The sequence below is a fragment of the Giraffa tippelskirchi genome, chromosome 10, assembly GCF_054371585.1.
Source record: "Giraffa tippelskirchi isolate mGirTip1 chromosome 10, T2T-mGirTip1v1.2.pri, whole genome shotgun sequence".
Lineage (NCBI taxonomy): Eukaryota > Metazoa > Chordata > Mammalia > Artiodactyla > Giraffidae > Giraffa > Giraffa tippelskirchi.
In genome coordinates this window covers 106,767,076-106,786,085 of record NC_137284.1, presented here as the reverse complement: position 1 = coordinate 106,786,085, position 19,010 = coordinate 106,767,076, and the positions used below count along the sequence as shown (strand labels likewise).

The 19,010-nt window shown below is 36.0% G+C and overlaps 1 protein-coding gene and 1 long non-coding RNA gene across 10 annotated transcripts in view; both read left to right on the top strand.

The window, feature by feature from the left end:
- Nucleotides 1–14,111, top strand: part of SEPTIN7 (septin 7) — a 93,764-nt gene extending 79,653 nt beyond the window's left edge. For all 9 annotated transcript variants that reach the window (XM_081534240.1, XM_081534244.1, XM_081534243.1 and 6 more), the window contains exons 10-13: nt 1,419–1,544; nt 5,968–6,103; nt 10,923–11,062; nt 13,046–14,111. In XM_081534240.1, coding sequence (XP_081390366.1) covers nt 1,419–1,544; nt 5,968–6,103; nt 10,923–11,062; nt 13,046–13,085 — 442 coding nt within the window. In that variant the 3' untranslated portion in view covers nt 13,086–14,111. The remainder of the gene's footprint in view (nt 1–1,418; nt 1,545–5,967; nt 6,104–10,922; nt 11,063–13,045) is intronic.
- Nucleotides 14,112–15,611: 1,500 nt separating this feature from the next.
- On the top strand, nt 15,612–18,422 carry LOC145523615 (uncharacterized). Its single transcript, XR_014066780.1, has 3 exons — nt 15,612–16,986; nt 17,255–17,332; nt 18,006–18,422. It is a non-coding gene; the product is annotated as an uncharacterized LOC145523615 (long non-coding RNA).
- The last annotated feature ends 588 nt before the right edge of the window (nt 18,423–19,010 follow it).

Sequence of the window (19,010 nt, the reverse complement as noted above, 5' to 3'; positions counted from 1 at the left end):
GAAATTGAAAACGGTAGTGTGTCCTAGAAAATCAACAATATTTATCACATCGCAGCTCCAAATCAGTTTTTTCAGAGCCCATTATATGCTCTGTGGCAAGAGTGCAAAAGGTGATGGCATGTTTTTTGTAAAAGGGGATGTTTACAGTATAGTTGAAGAGGTTATATGCTGTCACCTATCACATATACTGGTACCATAGAAAAGACTGGCAGCCAAGGAGAAGGTTGTCTTGGGTTAAAGTGGCTTGACTTCAAGACTGCCAGGAGAGCTCCCAAAGCAGAATGGAAGAACTCTGAAGTTTGAGAGTCAGTGACAAATTCAGTCCCAATCATTGGATATGCTTGGAGTAAGAAACTGTCTGACTTGACAGAATTAGAGAGGGATAGAGCTTTAGATAACTCCAGTGGCCATAGAAAGTGTATATTCATCAAGGGGCAGAGTATAAAGAACAATGAGGCTTCTGGAAAACCCAGTCTTAGAAATAGGAGGAGTAAACTATCAGAGAACTGCACAAAAATGTACAGTAGAGGATGGATCATAGTAATTGGCCATCACAAAAGGGAAAAGAAATGGTAAATGTTTCTTGGCTACCAGACAGAATAAAAACAGAATAACACCTTCATGTTTGTCTCTCATAAGGGAGTTTTGGTAAAGTGGTGGAGATGAAAGATAGGAGATTAGAAGTGCAGGAATGGATGATGGCAGAAAGGAAGATAAAATGATACAGAGTACTGCCACACTATGTATATCCAAGAACATTGCATTGGTAAAGCAGCTCACAGGAGTCTTTTAAAACACAAGGGAATGGTAAAATTGTCTCATGTATAGATATCTCCTATATATTGATTTTATGTATCATAGATAATGTCTGCTATGAGCAAGACATTCATTTAACCAAAATACTACATTTACCGGACAATTGGAATAAACAGGAATTTATTCAAAATTAAAATTTCCCAGTTTGAATCCAACTTGATATGTAATCTATGTATTCCTGTATATTAATCTGAATAAAAACTCAAATATCAGTAACTCAAATATTAGTAACATTAAGGAAATATTAAGGAAAGCAATTTCTTTTAGGTTTGTGAACTTCAGTAGGAACTAATCTACTTTTCCTTCTCTAGTAAAATACAATATATACTATAAAGGTAAATACTCTTCTCTAGCAGTGTCATTCTTTAGTAACTGCTTTGAGAGAATTTATGGCTTCTAAACTTTAATTTGGAACTTAAATTTCCATTAATGTCAAGTTAGCTCATGGTATCTTGCTCTCCCTTACATATAAGTGAAGACAGATAAATGCTGTCTTCCTTGAAAAGTTTCAAGTCTGAACTTTTTGTTTGCTAAAATTTTGAATTTACACCTAAGCTTTTTTAATAAAAGCAAATTCTTTATGTGTCTTTTATTTATGACAGAACACACATGCAGGACTTGAAAGATGTCACTAATAATGTACACTATGAGAACTACCGGAGCAGAAAACTGGCAGCTGTGACTTATAATGGAGTTGATAATAACAAGAATAAAGGGCAACTTACTAAGTAAGTATACATCGATTCCTCCGGGAATGGTATTATTTATTTAGTAAAAAATCATATTATTTCATTGACATCAAATTGCTCTTGGCTACTCAATAGAAAATTGGAATAGTGTTCTTTATGGGCTTCCCTAGTGGCTCAGATGGTAAAGAATCTGCCTGCAATGCAGGAGTCCCAAGTTTGATCCCTGTGTTGGCAAGGTCCCCTGGAGAAGGAAATGGCTACCCACTCCAGTATTCATGCCTGGAGAATTCCGCAGAGGAGCTTGGTGGGCTGCAGTTCATGGGTCACAAAGAGTCGGATACAACCGAGTGACTAACACTTTCACTTTTTCATACATTGTTTTTTTTAGACATAATACTATTGCACATCTAATATAGTATAGTATAAACATAACTTACATGCCCTGGGAAGCCAAAAAACTTGTGTGATTCACTCTATTTCTATATTTGTTTTGCTTTATTGAGATGGTTAAGTTGTGGTTACCTTTTTCCATATGTTAATTTTATTTTTGTTTTCTATACCCTTCTCCATCTTTATCAATAACTGAATTCATAGAAATGACTGAAAATACAGGTTTCCAAAGGGTAATCCTCATAACTCTTTTGGTACATGACAAAGTTTTCATTGATCTAAAGATATAGAAAGACAGTTTTCTGAAATTTCCCCCCCTTTTTTATTTTTAAATTACATCTTTTACTCTTATTCATGTGTCCTTTCATGAAAATATGGTGGTATTGTTTTATTTATGTTTAGTTTTAACACTCGCACTTGGCAAAATAAAATGTTGGTAACTATGGTTTCCCAAAATGTTTGGAAAATTTTGTTGCTCTTTGAAATCCTTAATTTAAATGAAATTCTTTTGGAAAATGCTGTAGGAAAATTGCTACATGTTTGTATACATAGTGACCTACCAAACCACCAAACTAAGAAGCAAAAAGTATGTAAATGTACTTGCTTAATGAGTTCTTCAGGAAAGACCATATATAATTTAAATGAAATTTGGTTGTCTTTTCATTATGCTCAAAATGTAATACATTTGAGCATTTATACATTCATATGACCAAAGTGTAGGTCGTATAACACAACCACGGTAGGTGGGCCTTAGGTCTTAGGTCAGCCCTAAATGTGGTCCTTGCTGTGATTCTGTTATTGGTCATGTGAAAAGGGTAAGTCATCTTTCAGGATCCCCTTGAAAAGATCCCTTAAAGAAGCTAAGTTGCATCTTTGAGGATTTAATATGATGTTCAGGTTATGTTGGCCTGTTTTTAAAAAAATCTTTTACCGAGTGTTTTTAATTTTTTTGATTGAGTTATGTTGAATTTCTCTGACAAGTTTAAGTTTATAAGCTTTAGCTTGTTTGTGTGTGTCAACAAGCATTTTCATTAAAAAGTGGGCAGACAATGAAATAATTTAAATGGTTTTTCTAGCTATCTAATAAAGTTACATTTGAAAAAATGTGATGACAAAAAGTTATCCTTTTTCCTGTTTTCTACGTTATAAACACATTTTTGTATTATGGTTTTCTAAATAGCACTTTAATAAAGATGACTAGAATTGAGATGCTAATTAACAATTAGATTTACAAAAGCATTTTGACTGGTAAGAGTCTTCAAAAAATTAATTTTTTATATGTGTGACCGTTTTCTTGCAATACTGGAATGTCACCCTTGGTTAGGAGGCAAGTATTTTTACAAAGCTGAAAGACAAAGTATCTCAAGTGTGAAATATTGAACATCTCTTTGAAAGTATGCATATGTAAATAGGTTTAGAAATTTGAGCAGACTGTCAGAAGATAATTGCATAGCATATTTACTTTCATAATGAGTTGGTATAGGGATTACTAACAGAATTTGGAAAAGAAATTAACTATCTTCAACAAATTTGGCCATAGACTTTTGTTCTAGGAACGTGAAAGTGAAAATTGTTCAGTTGTGTCCAACTCTTTGCGACCCCACAGACTATACAGTCCATGGAATTCTCCAGGCCAGAACACTGGAGTGGGTAGCCTTTCCCTTCTCCAGGGGATCATCCCAACCCAGGGATTGAACCCAGCTCTCCTGCATTGCGGTTGGATTCTCTACCAGCTGAGCCCCTTTATTGTAAAATCTGTGGGTTTGCTTTTAATTGCTACTTTTATTATGGTTTACTGTAAGTGTGTTTTGTTGTTTAGTCACCAAGTTGAGTCCCACTTCTGTGACCCCATGGACTGTAGCCCTCCAGGCTCTTCTGTCCATGAGATTTCCCAGGCAAGAATACTGGAGAGGGTTACCTTTTTCTTCTGCATTGGTGTGTGCTAAGTCTCTGTACTTTTTGTTCTTTTAGATATGGCACACTTGAAGACATTTCATTTGTTTTTCCAAAGACATAAGCAGCTTTAGTACATAAAGATTTTTAATATTTAAAAACAAATTTTAAAACATCAAAGCTCTACAATCTTCTGTTTTCCTCTAAGAATTATTTAAATGATAATTTAGGTGACAGTGTTTCACTCTTAGTAAGGTGGTAGGTAGCCTTTTCATGTGCAAAGTATACTACAAATTCTTTACATTTATATGGATTGGCTTATTCCTCCCAAGGATGAAATTAAAGAGTATTTTATAGATAGGTTATTATTAGTGGGAATATATATTTAACTTTAAAATCACAATTCCATCTGAATTTTAATTTATTTTTTAAATTCTAGTGTTTCCTTATAATTTATTTAATGTTTACAATATATTTTCAAGTTGCAGCAGTGTTGTTGGATAATCTTAAGTTGCTTAACATATTCAGTTATTTAAGATGGCCAATTCAAAAATCGTTTTTGAGTATTGTTTTTCTAGAGCCTAAAAATGTTTTGGAGAATGGCAGAAGTGAGTTTTATAGAAATAAACAAAAGCTTTGAACCCTTACTAGAAGAAATGCTTGTATGAACACACAACACAAACACACACGTTTGTTGTGTGATTTCAGGACATTCATTGACACTGCCCAAGAGATCTGAGGCTCCTATATTAAAAATACCTGCCATAAATATATCAGCTTTTAGTGAAACAATGATATTTACACTTTAAAATTTATTCCAGCTTACCTAGCTTTTTAAATGTTGATTCTCCTAAGTTAATGTTTGGTTTATTTTCATTTTCAGAACTTCTGATTAATTGTTTAATTATTAAAACATACTGCACGTTTGTTCTTTTGATTAAGTATCCTTTAGTTAAGTAACATTTTGCTCTAACTTACACTGATTGCAAAAACAAATCCTCTTGGTCACAATGGTACATCACATTTTTGTCTTTCCTTTTTGCTAAGAAAAATCAGTAGGCAGTGTTCTTTCTGTCCTGTTGTTCATTTGATATATATTCCATCTCGGTCTCTTGTTCTCTTCCTTGATAGGGAAGAATAGTGCTATGATGGCCAGAAATATTCAGCCTCATAAGGAGAGAAGTCACCATAATCAGAGTGTGTCAAATCGAGATTAAAGTGACTAGCCTTGAAGTTATAGATGAAATACAAAGCCTTATTTTGTTTTTAAGCCATAATTTAACTTTTTTAACCACTTTATTAATTTAGGTTTGCAATTAAATGGTCAAAGCTTGTTTTCGTGGAAGCACAATATACGTGTTTTATCAACAAAGTCAGAAAAGGGCCTGCCTCTTTTAAGCTGTCCCAGTGTATTTGAATAGGTTTTTAGAGATCCTGAAGGCCACAGAGCCCACTTTTCTTTCTTCTCTGGGACTGTAGTAGGTTACTGATACTTTGCCGTTCTCCTTTCTCTATAAGTATACTAGCCTTCACATAAAGCATATTTGTAGTATTTTTCAACATAAAATTTTGGAAAACATTGTGCAGAGATTTGAGTCTGTGGACTTTAATAGAGTGAACTACTTTTTAATGTCTGTTTTCTGGCATTTCAGAAATGTCAGGATATTCATTTGCTTCTGATACTCTCTTTTTTCTGCCTCCCTCCCTCCTCCTCCTCCATTAACTCAATACCATTTTTCATATTAAAATTTTGTGTAAAAATTAATTTTCTTCTAGTTTTTCTTTTTGAGAGTGTATTTAGGGAATGTTTCTTTTTAATTTTCCTTCTACAGTCTGTTTTATGTGTTTTCTTTAGATTTGATATACATTAGGTTTAGGGAGACTTCAAGTTATGAAACTTCATGGAAGGAAGTTCTAGATTGTAAATATTTATAAATTTTAAAAGTTTCTGAAGAATTTTTTCATAGGTTCATATATAAAACTTCAAATCTGTTTTCTGTGTTATTTAAGGTGGTGTCAGAATAATTAAAAGCTTATTTTGAAGCTTGTTTTCAAAAAAAAGGAAAGAGAATTTAGTAATGGCATACAGCAGCTCATTTGTTTTCATCACTGTTTCAGAGTTTTGTATTACACTTTTCATTTTTAGACATTTAATGAATATCTTTAATGTTCATAACAGGAGCCCTCTTGCACAAATGGAAGAAGAAAGAAGGGAACATGTAGCTAAAATGAAGAAGATGGAGATGGAGATGGAACAGGTGTTTGAGATGAAGGTCAAAGAAAAAGTTCAAAAACTGAAGGACTCTGAAGCTGAGGTAATTAACCATATATTTTCACCTTTGACAGAATACTCCTTTTCAAAATAATGTCTTAAATAAAATTCATAGATAATGTAACCATTCGATAGATTTTTTTCACATGTAATATGCAAATTTAATGTGTCTGTGTATGTTCAGTCAAACTCTTTGCGACCCCATGGATTGTAGCCTGCCAGGCTCCTCTGTCCATGGGGTTTCCCAGGCAAGAATGTTGGGCTGGCTTGCCATTTCCTCCTCCAAGGGAGCTTCCCAACCCAGGCATTGAACCCGCATCTCCTTGTCTTCTGCATTGGCAGGCAGAGTCTTTACCTCTGAGCCACCTGGGAAGTCAATATGCTAATATAATTAAATGGAGAAATAAAAGCAAGCATTATGTTTACAATAATATATATTTTAATAATGTGTTTAGATACAGGTATACTTGGTAGGAAGACATAGTAGAATACCTAAAGTAAATTTTATTAGCTATAGTTAACAAATTATGAGAAATGAAATTTTAAGCCTTTCCATATAGTCGGTATAAGAAAGTAACAGAGTTTTGGGTAGATACAAGAATAAAAACTAGTTTTAGGATAGTAACTGGAGAAGGCAATGGCACCCCACTCCAGTACTCGTGCCTGGAAAATCCCATGGACGGAGGAGCCTGGTAGGCTGCAGTCCATGGAGTCTCAAAGAGTCAGACACAACTGAGCGACTTCACTTTTGTGCATTGGAGAAGGAAATGGCAACCCACTCCAGTATTCTTGCCTGGAGAATCCCAGGGGAGCCTGGTGGGCTGCCATCTATGGGGTCGGACAGAGTCGGACACGACTGAAGCAACTTAGCAGCAGTAGCAGCAGCAGGATAGTAATAATCGACCAGACTTACTTGCATATGAATGGAGAAAGAAAGAACCTTAATTAAACTATCGGCATGCTGTGATAAATTACAGACAAAGAGGAAGAAATGAAGGAATGTGATTTTTGTGGATGAGTTGGGCCTTAAGTAACCCTAGTGTCAGTGTAATTCCATTGTTGCAAAAATTAGGTAGGGTAGTGACAAAGCATTCCAGCAAGCTGTTCTGCTACCTTAGAATCCCTCTACATGTTGAAGCATATATTTAGTTTCTTTTAATCAAAAAGATCATGAAGACATATCCGTCTGTAAGTGGTAAGAAATAAAAAATGGAGAAAAAGACACACTTAACACAAGAATCTATAGAGTAAGTATTTGGCTTGATGTCCAAGAAGAGTAGAAGAAACTATAGGTAAACTCAAATCAACAATTTCAGTATGATGTTTTCTCAGCATAGATTTATTATCATTGTGCTGAAAATTACTTTTAAATATGTAGGATGATATTAATATGAAATACTTAAAAAAAATTTTTAATTGGAAGATAATTGCTTTACAGTATTGTGTTTCTGCCATACATCAACATGAATCCGTCATACAGTATGAAATACTTTAAAAATTACTTTTAATGATAAAATTCAGTTGTTAAATGTGGATCCACTAATATAATAATATTTGTATTTAAACATATTAAGAGACTCAGATTTAGTTTGTTACATCCTTACAGTTGGTCTCTTTGCTTTTGTAATTAATTACTGCATAAAATACGTAAGCTTTTTTTGACTAAATATATGTTTAGTCATACTCTAATAGTATGACACAGGTACTCTAATCCATTGAGTAGACAGAATGCAGAGTATTCAGTAGTTTTGAGGAAGTGTTCTTAATCTTATTCTAGATTTCTCTTAAATTACTGAGCTTTTCATGTAATCTCTTATTACAAAAAAAGTTACTTCTTCTACTGTTGCATTTATAATATGTGTTTAATTCAGTGGGGATATAGAGTAGCTTCTCCAGGTTTAAGATTGCCAACTCTGCCGAACTAGTATCCTGGGCACCTGTTATTAAGATGACATTTAGGAGATTAAATTTTTTTTTATTAATTAAGTTTTTATTAAATCTACCCATTTGAGTCTCTGCCCCTTCACCAATTAATAAGTAATCTGGAAAATCCCTATCAGAAGGTAAATAAAAACAGGAATAATCAAGAGCCTGCATTATCTCCACACTTAGATTTCAATGAAAATTTAAAAGGAGTTGAATTTACATTTGGAATAGACATATTTTAGGGTCTCCTCCTAAGAGTAAATGTCATAAGCAATTATGATACTGTAGTTGTAGAACCTTTGAGAGTTTTTATGATTATTGTGAATGGTGAAAACAGAGTTTTGTTAACACTTAACTACTCTTTGAAGAACAGTCTTTATTAGCATTGAAAGAAACTGTAAAGCAATGTGGGCCAAGTTTCCCCTAAGCCATATAAGTATATAAATATGAAGTCTATTTAACCTTGTATAATATTGTTTTCTCAAGTGCTAGATATATTTGTTTGGGGCATAGCTACTAATATCCTGCAGCACAGTGTATTAGGCACAGAACTAAGCATCTTTCATAGATTGTTATTTAGTCCACACCACAGCCCTACAAGGTGGATATTATTATCCCATTTCCATTTTTTTACATGAGAGGAAAGATAAATTAACTTGGTCAGTGCTGCATAGCTGTAAGTCATTATTTGAATGTACTTAACTGTGCTTTTAATCCTAGACAAGTCTACAATCATATATCCACAATTTCGAATCTTTGAAAGCTCTGAAAACTGCAAAGCCAGAAACAGAACTAACACTTTTACCCCCACTTGATGTGAATATTTATATACTTTGCTGCAAAAATCAAGAATGTGTTTGATTATAGATGCTACCTTAGACAGCCCAGGTGTTGTTTTGTAAATATAGTAAATAGACCTTTCTAAGTAGAATTGGCTTTCAGAAATCTGAAAAATTCTGAACTATGTAATACATCTAACTCTACGAATTTCTAGTAAGTGAAGGATTGTGACCTGCACTTTACCTACGTGCAGTTAACACAAAAGAAAATGTATATGTGATAGAAAGGTACAGATAAAGAATGATGAACCCTTGTAAACCTACGGCCCAGTTTAAAAAATAAGGCATCATCAGTTCATTTGAGGCAGCTCTTGTTTCTCTCCCCTATTGTATCCCTCTCTCTCCTTCTCAAAAGTAACTATGCTGGATTGTGTGTATATAATTCCCTTGCATTTTCTCTTTTTAATAACTAAAGGCATTTCCCTGTGTTCGTATTTTCTGATATTTTCTTAGTAATGTGTTTGCTATCATCAGGAAGATGTTACTTTAAATTTGATTCATGTTTGCTTAAATATATCTTAGATGGTTTTGTTTTGTAGGAATTGCATGAAATATTTGGAATAGAAATGAATATGAAGTCACTTTTTGTGGGTTTACGAAGTAACGAACAAAACAGATTGTATGCAAAATTATAATCCAAATTCAAGATGTTAACTCATTGATGTAATACAGTCTTTAACAGAACATAATTCCTGGACATCTGAAAGTTTTTAATAAATAGTTGTTAGTTACTCGATGTAGTTAGATAGTTAGATTTATTTATTTATTTTTTGCTATGATTGTTCTCCACAGAAATGGGATTAACTAGTGCCTAAATGAAATATGTAATGAACCATTAGATAAGCTCTTTCTTTCTGCAGTTACTTTGCATGCGTGTTTTTTATCTTTCACCCAGCATTCGTCGCAGCATTAATTCTCAATATAGAAAGAACCATCTGTTTCAGAATCATGGGGGCTTGTTGAAAACGTGGATTTCTAGACTTAAAAACCCAGAAATTCTAATTCAATATGTCTGGTTAGGTCCAGGATTCTATATTTTTAACAAGCATTTAGGTAGTTCATACAAAGACTGACATTTGAGAACCACTGCTTTATAAGAGACACGACTGAGCGACTTCACGTTCACTTTTCCCTTTCATGCACTGGAGAAGGAAATGGCAACCCACTCCAGTATTCTTGCCTGGAGAATCCCAGGGACTGCGGAGCCTGGTGGGCTGCCGTCTATGGGGTCGCACAGAGTCGGACACGACTGAAGCGACTTAGCAGCAGCAGCAGCAGCTTTATAAGAGGGAGAAGGCAATGGCACCCCACTCCAGTACTCTTGCCTGGAAAATCCCATGGATGGAGGAGCCTGGTAGGCTGCAGTCCATGGGGTCGCGAAGAGTTGGACACGACTGAGCGACTTCACTTTCGTGCACTGGAGAAGGAAATGGCAACCCACTCCAGTATTCTTGCCTGGAGAATCCCAGGGACGGCGGAGCCTGACGGGCTGCCGTTTATGGGGTCGCACAGAGTCGGGCACGACTAAAGCGACTTAGCAGCAGCAGCAGCAGCAGCTTTATAAGAATCCAGAGACCTTATCTCCTCATCTTGTAACTCTTATATTCTTAACTATTTGCTTTCTTTTCACTTCTCTCACTTTCTTAAACTTGGCATTACGAGACAGGTTCAGATCCTGGTTCTGCCACTTTTGGCTAATGACTTTGGACAAGTGACATAAACTCTGCAGCTGCAACTGTTTGCTCATCTAGGAGTAGGAACAGTGGTGTCTCCTCTGCCCAACTTCCTACATGTTTGTGAGTAAGGAAAAATGAGATGATAAAGACATGAGTATGCCCATTATAAAGTGCTACACAACTGTAGCTTATTGTCCTTTTTTTTTTTAACCCCTTGTTTCCCAGGATTATTCTCTTTGGTCACTAGCATTTTGAGTGGTAAGTCCTATAGAAAGAGGATTTTTAAACAGTGCTTTCTAGGTGGTACTCTGAATTTATAGCATAAGAACTGAATGCTCAGCTTTTAACATTAGACTGCCTGGATGAAATGTATTTCTGATTTCTCAAACAGTTTTATTTTATGTATTGTGCTCTAAACTAGCTCCAGCGGCGCCATGAGCAAATGAAAAAAAATTTGGAAGCACAGCACAAAGAATTAGAGGAAAAACGTCGTCAGTTTGAGGATGAGAAAGCAAACTGGGAAGCCCAACAACGTATTTTAGAACAACAGAACTCTTCAAGGTATCTAATACCAGATTCCCAAGAAATATGTGTATTAGCTTTAAAGAATTATTTTCCTATTTATTTTAAAAACATTAATATTTTAAGACATTGTCCATTATCATATATCCCAAGCACAAATTATTTTCACATAGGAGTACTTTATATAGATTGATGCACTCTATTATAATAGTATTTTTGCACTGTAAACATTTTTGTGACTTAATAATCTTCATAATTATAATTTAGTACCTTCATAACATTCTCTTCAGTTGACTCACCATAATTAGTTGTTTACCTCTTCCTGTCAAATATTGGACATAATGGTTGTGTGTAATTTTTGGCAAGCATAGAGAGCATTGCTGCAATGTTCTCTTTTATACATTTAGAGGTATATTTTTATTGTGTTGGATTATTTCATTAAGATAAAGTTTTAGATAGCTAGTTTCTACTGCGGCTAATTAGTTACTCTTAATTTAATCAAAATCGGGTAGTCTTTGTACTTTGGTCTTCTTCTTTTCCTCATTCAGTTCAGTCACTCAGTCGTGTCCGACTCTTTGCGACCCCATGAACCGCAGCACACCAGGCCTCCCGGTCCATGACCAACTCCCTGAGTCCACCCAAACCCATGTCCATCCAGTCGGCGATGCCATCCAGCCATCTCATCCTCTGTCATCCCCTTCTCCTGCCCTCAATCTTTCCCAGCATCAGGGTCTTTTCAGATAAGTCAACTCTTCGCATTAGGTGGCCAAAGTATTGGAGTTTCAGCTTCAATATTAGTCCTTCCAGTGAACACCCAGGGCTGATCTCCTTTAGGATGGACTGGTTGGATCTCCTTGAAGTCCAAGGGACTCTGAAGAGTCTTCTCCAACACCACAGTTCAAAAGCATCAATTCTTTAGCACTCAGCTTTCTTTATAGTCCAACTCTCACATCTGTACATGACCACTGGAAAAACCATAGCCTTGACTAGACGGACCTTTGTTGGCAAAGTAATGTCTCTGCTTTTAAATATGCTATCTAGGTTGGTCATAACTTTCCTTCCAAGAAGTAAGCGTCTTTTAATTTCATGGCTGCAGTCACCATCAGCAGTGATTTTGGAGCCCAGAAAAATGAAGTCAGCCACTGTTTCCACTGTTTCCCCATCTATCTGCCATGAAGTGATGGGACCAGATGCCATGATCTTAGTTTTCTGAATGTTGAGCTTTAAACCAACTTTTTCACTTTCCTCTTTCACTTTCATCAAGAAGCTCTTTAGTTCTTCTTCACTTTCTGCCGTGAGGGTGGTGTCATCTGCATATCTGAGGTTATTGATATTTCTCCCGGCAATCTTGATTCCAGCTTCTGCTTCCTCCAGCCCAGCACTTCTCATGATGTACTGTGCATATACGTTAAATAAGCAGGGTGACAATATACAGCCTTGACGTACTCCTTTTTCTATTTGGAACCAGTCTGTTGTTCCATGTCCAGTTCTAACTGTTGCTTCCTGACCTGCATACAGTTTTCCATTTAAAACTGAAAAGTTGCATCCCTGTAAGGATTCTGCAATTTACCCTCACTGCTAAACATTTTCAAGTTTAGACATTTGTTTGGTAACACTATGCTTCTATTAACTTTTCCCCTAAAAAAGACGAGCATATATTTGTGAAAGAAAAGCATTTCAGAATGCACATGGCTGTAGGAGAAAAGGATACCTTACTTGATGTCAGTTGACCTTTTTTGGTTTGTACTATTTCATTTAGGAAAAATTGTTTTTGTATAAAAAGTTGGGTTTTTGTCATATTTCTTACTGTTTGTCTTGGAATTTTGTCAAATATTTGTCCAAGAAAATATTATAGATTAGCACTGTCCTTATTGTTAACTTCTAAATCTTCCAATTTTAAAAGAAAAATGTAACACAGTTGAAAATCCAACACAGTTGTAGTTGGTTTAGCTATTGCTACCATATGTTATCTGTGTTTATAAAGTAGTTACTCATTTTGATTGTTTTCATTTACTCATTTAGAACCTTGGAAAAGAATAAGAAGAAAGGGAAGATCTTTTAAACTCTCTATTGACCACCAGTTACGTATTAGTTGCCAATATGCCAGCTTGGACATCAGTGTTTGTTGGATCCGTTTGACCAATTTGCACCGGTTTTATCCTTAATGATGGATTTAACAGCATGACAAAAATTATTATTATTATTTTTTTGTTCTTGATGGAGATTAAGATGCCTTGAATTGTCTGGGGTTGTTGTGTACTTAGAAACTAACAGCTCTAAGTACCTTTCCTACATTTTCTTTTCTTTTTTTATTAAACAGATGTCTTCAATTTAATGCAAGAAAACATTTTACTGTTGTACAATCATGTTCTGGTGGTTTGATTGTTTACAGGATATTCCAAAATACAAGGACTCTGAAAGGCTTCATTGAGGATAAATTGCCATAATATGATGCAAACTATGCTTCTTTATGATAATTATAATACAGAGGTTCCATTCAATGCAGCGTATACAATAATGTAATTTAGTCTAACACAGTTGACCCTATTTTTTGACACTTCCATTGTTTAAAAATACACATGGAAAAAAAAACCTATATGCTTACAATGCACCTAGAGCTTTTTTGTAACAACCTTTTTGTTTGTTTGTTTGTTTTGAATTCTTTAAATATATATTATTCTCATTTAGTACCCTCTTTAGCCAGAATCTCATTACTGCTTCATTTTTGTAATAACATTTAATTTAGGTATTTTCCATATATTGGCCCTGCTAAAAAATAGAATATAGCATCTTTCATATGATAGGAACCAACAAGGAAACTTTCCTTTAATTCCCTTTTTACACTTTATGGTAAGTAGCAGGGGGGAAAATGCATTTATAGATCATTTCTAGGCAAAATTGTGAAGCTAACAACCAACCTATTTCTACCTATGTGCAGTCTCTTTTATTTTACTAGAAATGGGAATCATGGCCTCTTGAAAAGAAAAAAAGTCACCATTCTGCATTTAGCTGTATTCATATATTGCATTTCTGTATTTTTTTGTTTGTATTGTAAAAAATTCACATAATAAACAATGTTGTGATGTAATTGAGTGTGGGGTCTTAAATATTCTGCAGACTAGAATGTGTTTGGGAAGAAACGTTTCAATTTGAATTTGCCTTCTCCATGATTGTAACTCTTTTGTTTGTTTCATTTAGAATGCATTTGTGCTGATTTTCTAATTTATGGAATATAGTGTCTATCTATTTATTACTGTCTCCTATTAACACATTTCTCTGAGAACAAATTTCAACTCACCAGGTGAACTCTCAAGTCCTTGGACTGAAATCTTTAACTGGAAAAGAGAGTGGTATAATTTCTTTTCACTAAAGTCAAATGATAAGAGATTTTAACAAAATGCTTTGTGATATTTTAATGATTAATATAACACAGTTACTTTAAAAAGTTTCACTGTATCTTTTAATGATCCTGTCAGAAGGAAGTAACTGATTATTATGATTACCCAATATTTTTGTTGACATTAGAAGCTGAAGGGTTTGAATAAAACAGGATGCTTAAAAGAGCCTTGTTGCTTTTCAAAGATACGTAGGTTTAAAATGTAGAGCATATTAGGAAGATCATTCACTTCACAGAATCTTGACTTCACATGTAAGTTCATTCTGGGATACTATTTTTAAAGCAGCTCTTATGATGCATTAAAAACATGATTTAAGATTACTGCAGTAACAATTTATCCTTATTTGTTGGCCATCACTAGTTAAAGATTGTCTTCAAAAATATACTGCTTTCTGCTGTTTTTTTTTTTTTTTAAATTGGCTGTTACTCCAAGACCAGAATTAGATATTCAGGAATAACTGTAAGTAAATATGCAGAGATATTTTTTTGTTTGGTTTGGTTCTTATAATAGAGATTTGGTTAATGCCCCTAACCAGAAAAGTTTGATTTTAGGAAAAATAACTTACTGAATTCGGAGACTGCAAAGTCAGAAAGTTTATATTGACCACCTGTCTAACTGGTAAGTACTACTGCTTCTAGAAACAAGTTCTCATAGGTGCCGTTTAAAAATTCTATATGCATTGTGATAACTTTGTAAAGTCACCTTTATTTTATTACCCTAGTGAAAACTTTCAGAAGTTTTTGTCTTTGTCATGACGAAGGTTTATCTGAATCTGATGTAGGACCTGTACAAAACTTGACCGACCAGGTCGTTTGATGGTTGGCTTCGTTTTTCAAGCTTATCAAGGGCTTTTTTGTTATATGGCTTGTAGATTTTTGAGAACTGCTTTGTGATTATTCACAATACATATAACATTCAGGAAGGCGTAAGGAAAGGCTAGCTTATAAACAGCAAAATGGACAATACCTAGTCTCCATTGTGAGAGACATTATAAATTGGAGTAACTCTTTAACCACTGTGCTATTTAAGTGAGACCAGAGAAGCACTCGGTGAAGGCAATGGCACCCCACTCCAGTACTCTTGCCTAGAAAATCCCATGGATGGAGGAGCCTGGTAGGCTACAGTCCATGGGGTCGCTACGAGTCGGACACGACTGAGCAACTTCACTTTCACTTTTCCTTTTCATGCACTGGAGAAGGAAATGGCAACCCACTCCAGTATTCTTGCCTGGAGAATCCCAGGGACGGCGGAGCCTGGTGAGCTGCCGTCCATGGGGTCGCACAGAGTCGGACACGACTGAAGCGACTTAAAAGTAGCAGAGAAGCACTAATCCAAGTGAACATCTCATGGCAGAGTTGTGCTGCCGCCTAGTGAAAGTGAGATCTAATTGTTTTTATCAAGTTCACATTGGACCTGTGGCTTGTTTCTGTGGAGCTCAGGTTCTAATTTTGGAAGCTAAGGAGATACAGACTTCTGCTTCTCAGACTCATTAGCTTAGTGTCACACCACCACCCACATATTCTGACCCTTTGCACCTTTCATGCCTTTTATCCTCTTGGAAAAAGACCTAGGAATGTGAAGGTCAGGATATAGTAGGTGAGCAAAAAGGTAGAAAGAATGTAAGATTGCAAAAATAGCAAAGTGTGGACTTAGCAAGTCATTTAGATCACTGTCTCCAAACCTGGTAGTGTTTCTTTGTGAAAATATTTTTGAGCATGTATGTGTGATTGTACCTATATAGTAGATTATATACAGGTAGCACTATGTTAGGGCTTCCCAGGTGGTGCTAGTGGTTAAGAACCCATGTGCCAATGCGGGAGACACAAGAGACGTGAATTTGGTCCCTGGGTAGGGAAGATAACCTGGAGAAGGAAATAGCGATCCAGTCTAGTATTCTTGCCTGGGAAATCCCATAGACAGAGGAGCCTGGCAGCCTATGGTCCATGAGGTTACAAAGGGTTGGACACAACTGAAGCAGAGCAAACAAACACTATGTTAATATGAACATTATGAAACAATTTTTAAAACTCAAAAAAAAGTTTAGCACCTTCCCAAGCCCCAGTAAATTATCTAACTCTACTTTGGAAGCCCTTGGTTTAATATGGTAGTCGATAGTATGTAGATCATTAATATTACTGTTGAATCCCTAAGGAAATCATGCCATGGTATCCTACTTAATGTAAAAGGAAAAATTATTGTCTGTCCAGTAAATTGAAATCCTTTCTAATAAACAGCTTGCAGATAAAAACAAAAGTTTGTGTACTTCATTCAGGATATTTACCCTACCCCAGACAGTCAACTAAATAGTTTGTGTATATTATCTTCATTTAATCCTTAATAGATACCAGTGTCATCCTTTCCGTAGAGGTGGAAACAGCTTTGGAGGTGGTTAGTGACTTATCCAGTAGAGAGGTGGTAACTGGTGAAGTTGGAGTGTGAACTGGTCTTGGCAACAGCAGAACCTGTGTGCTTCAATCTTATGCCGTATGACCACCTGGTGTGTGTCAGAAAATACTAAACACACTGACTAATCACCTCGGTTCAAATCCCATCTGTATAAATTAGGTATGTTACTTTTCGTTTCTGAATATTTGTTTCTTCAGCCCTAAAATAAGGCCTTAACTCTTGTTAAGGCCTATCTTGCTCAGAGTGCAGATTACAATGTGACTGTGCACGTGAAGATGCCTGGACCTTGAGAGATTTTTCTTGAATTTTAAGAAATTCAGTTTAACTGAAAAACAGTTCAACACCATCCTTCCCTCCCAGAATGTTGATGGATGTGGTGATGCCAGGGCCATGACAAACCAAGAATATTGTTTTTTCCTACTTTTAGATAAGTTTGCACGGTGTCATGCTAAGCCTCCAGACATGCTGCTTTGTACACAGAGCCTTTTTGGAATTACTAAATCAGGTATGTTTCAACGATAGGGTACACCATAGAAATAAGCTGATTTTGGTTAAGAGCAGGTTTTCTACAGTGCTAGTAACAAGCGTTAAAAAATACGTCCTCCTTAGTAAGTAATGCTGAGTTGGTTTATCAGTGTCTCATCACTGATGAAAATATTGCTGCTTTTCAAGCAAACTTGGTTCCCACGATTTGGGATTAACCCATAGAATGTTCAGAGTTTAATGTCAGCCATTTTCAACAAAAAATAGGGAGTGACAATTTCCTGTGTTCTTTAGACGACTTTCAAAGCTTCACAGGAAGAATGAAGACTATTCTTGGCCTGAACAATTTGCCCCATGGGGTGTTGGGCCCAGCCAAACAGCATTGTATTAGCAAAGGAGGGTCAATTGAAAGGAGACCTTGTTCTGTGCTAGGCTCTCAAAGGGTAACCTGAAACCACACTGGCCACCCAGACCCAGTTTTGGATGCAGTGTTTGTGGACCTGCTGAAACCTCATGCCATTCAGGCTTTTTGAAATCCTTTGGGATGGAGAGAGGGAGTAGTAGTTGACACCTCTGAGAATAGGAATCTGTGAGAACTTGGCAGAAGGGGAGAGGCTAATTGGGGGAAATGGTAAGACTCTGCCAACAAGTGTCTATTTTTTGTTCTCTTCCTGTTCAAAGTGAGTCCTTCTTAGCTTACAGGTGTGTTGCAAGGAATAATGTCTCACCCTGGATGTTTACAAGGAAACAGCAGACCCCAGAGGCCCCATGAGCTGGCTCTCATCCAAGTGTGGAGTACTGAACTAGGTCTAGCAGGGCCTTACAACTTTTTCCCCCTCATTTAGTCCCATTGTTTTTGAATTTCACTGTGGAGTCTTTCATATTTAAATGTATGCTCCAGGCCAAGAAAAGTTCTGTGTTTTGGGTAAGCTAGTTATTTAAGCAACTTGGCAAATGGTAGGTGAAGTGATGGGTGCCATGACACGGACCCTGGCATTAATGTGAGTTTTCTCCCCTTGCTTTTTAGAAGTAAAGAACATATATTTTGTCTGACTGGGAGTGGGGTAGCTGTCATTTTTTTTTGCTAGTAATAAATCTTGTGATGATACAAATCTAGAGCTTAACGTGGTTTGCTTTTCAGACAAAAAAAAGTTGTAATTAATGGAACACAGTTCTTTCACTCAGACACCAAAGTAAAATTCTCCTTAGACCTTTAGGTTGCTGGGTACAGGTATAAGAAACTCAAATTTGCCCTTTCTTTCCCAAACCTCTACTTCATTAGTGCTTAATTAGACCTCATCCCTTGTAGTCATACTTGGGAAAGGAGTAGAGACCACTGAGGCAAGCTCACTTCTGTGGTGTCTTCATTCAGATGGGATTGGCCCAGGTATAATCCATGTCCAGAAGAGGAGATGGGCTTTCTCTCTAACTTGTGCTATGAGGACTGATGAACTCACCCTACCAAGTGGGAGCATTTTGACATTATTAAAACTGGAAAGAATTCCTACTTACCAAAAGAGAAAAAACTCACTTGGAAATTGAGGCAAGGGAACAAAAATCAGCAAAAGGTGAAGCAACAAATGTTTGTTGAGTACCAACTATGTGCCACATACAGACTTCACATAAATTTCAAAGATCAGTAGAATTCTATGACGTGGCCATTTTAACCCCTCATTAAAAACAAGCATACTAGAAGGGAT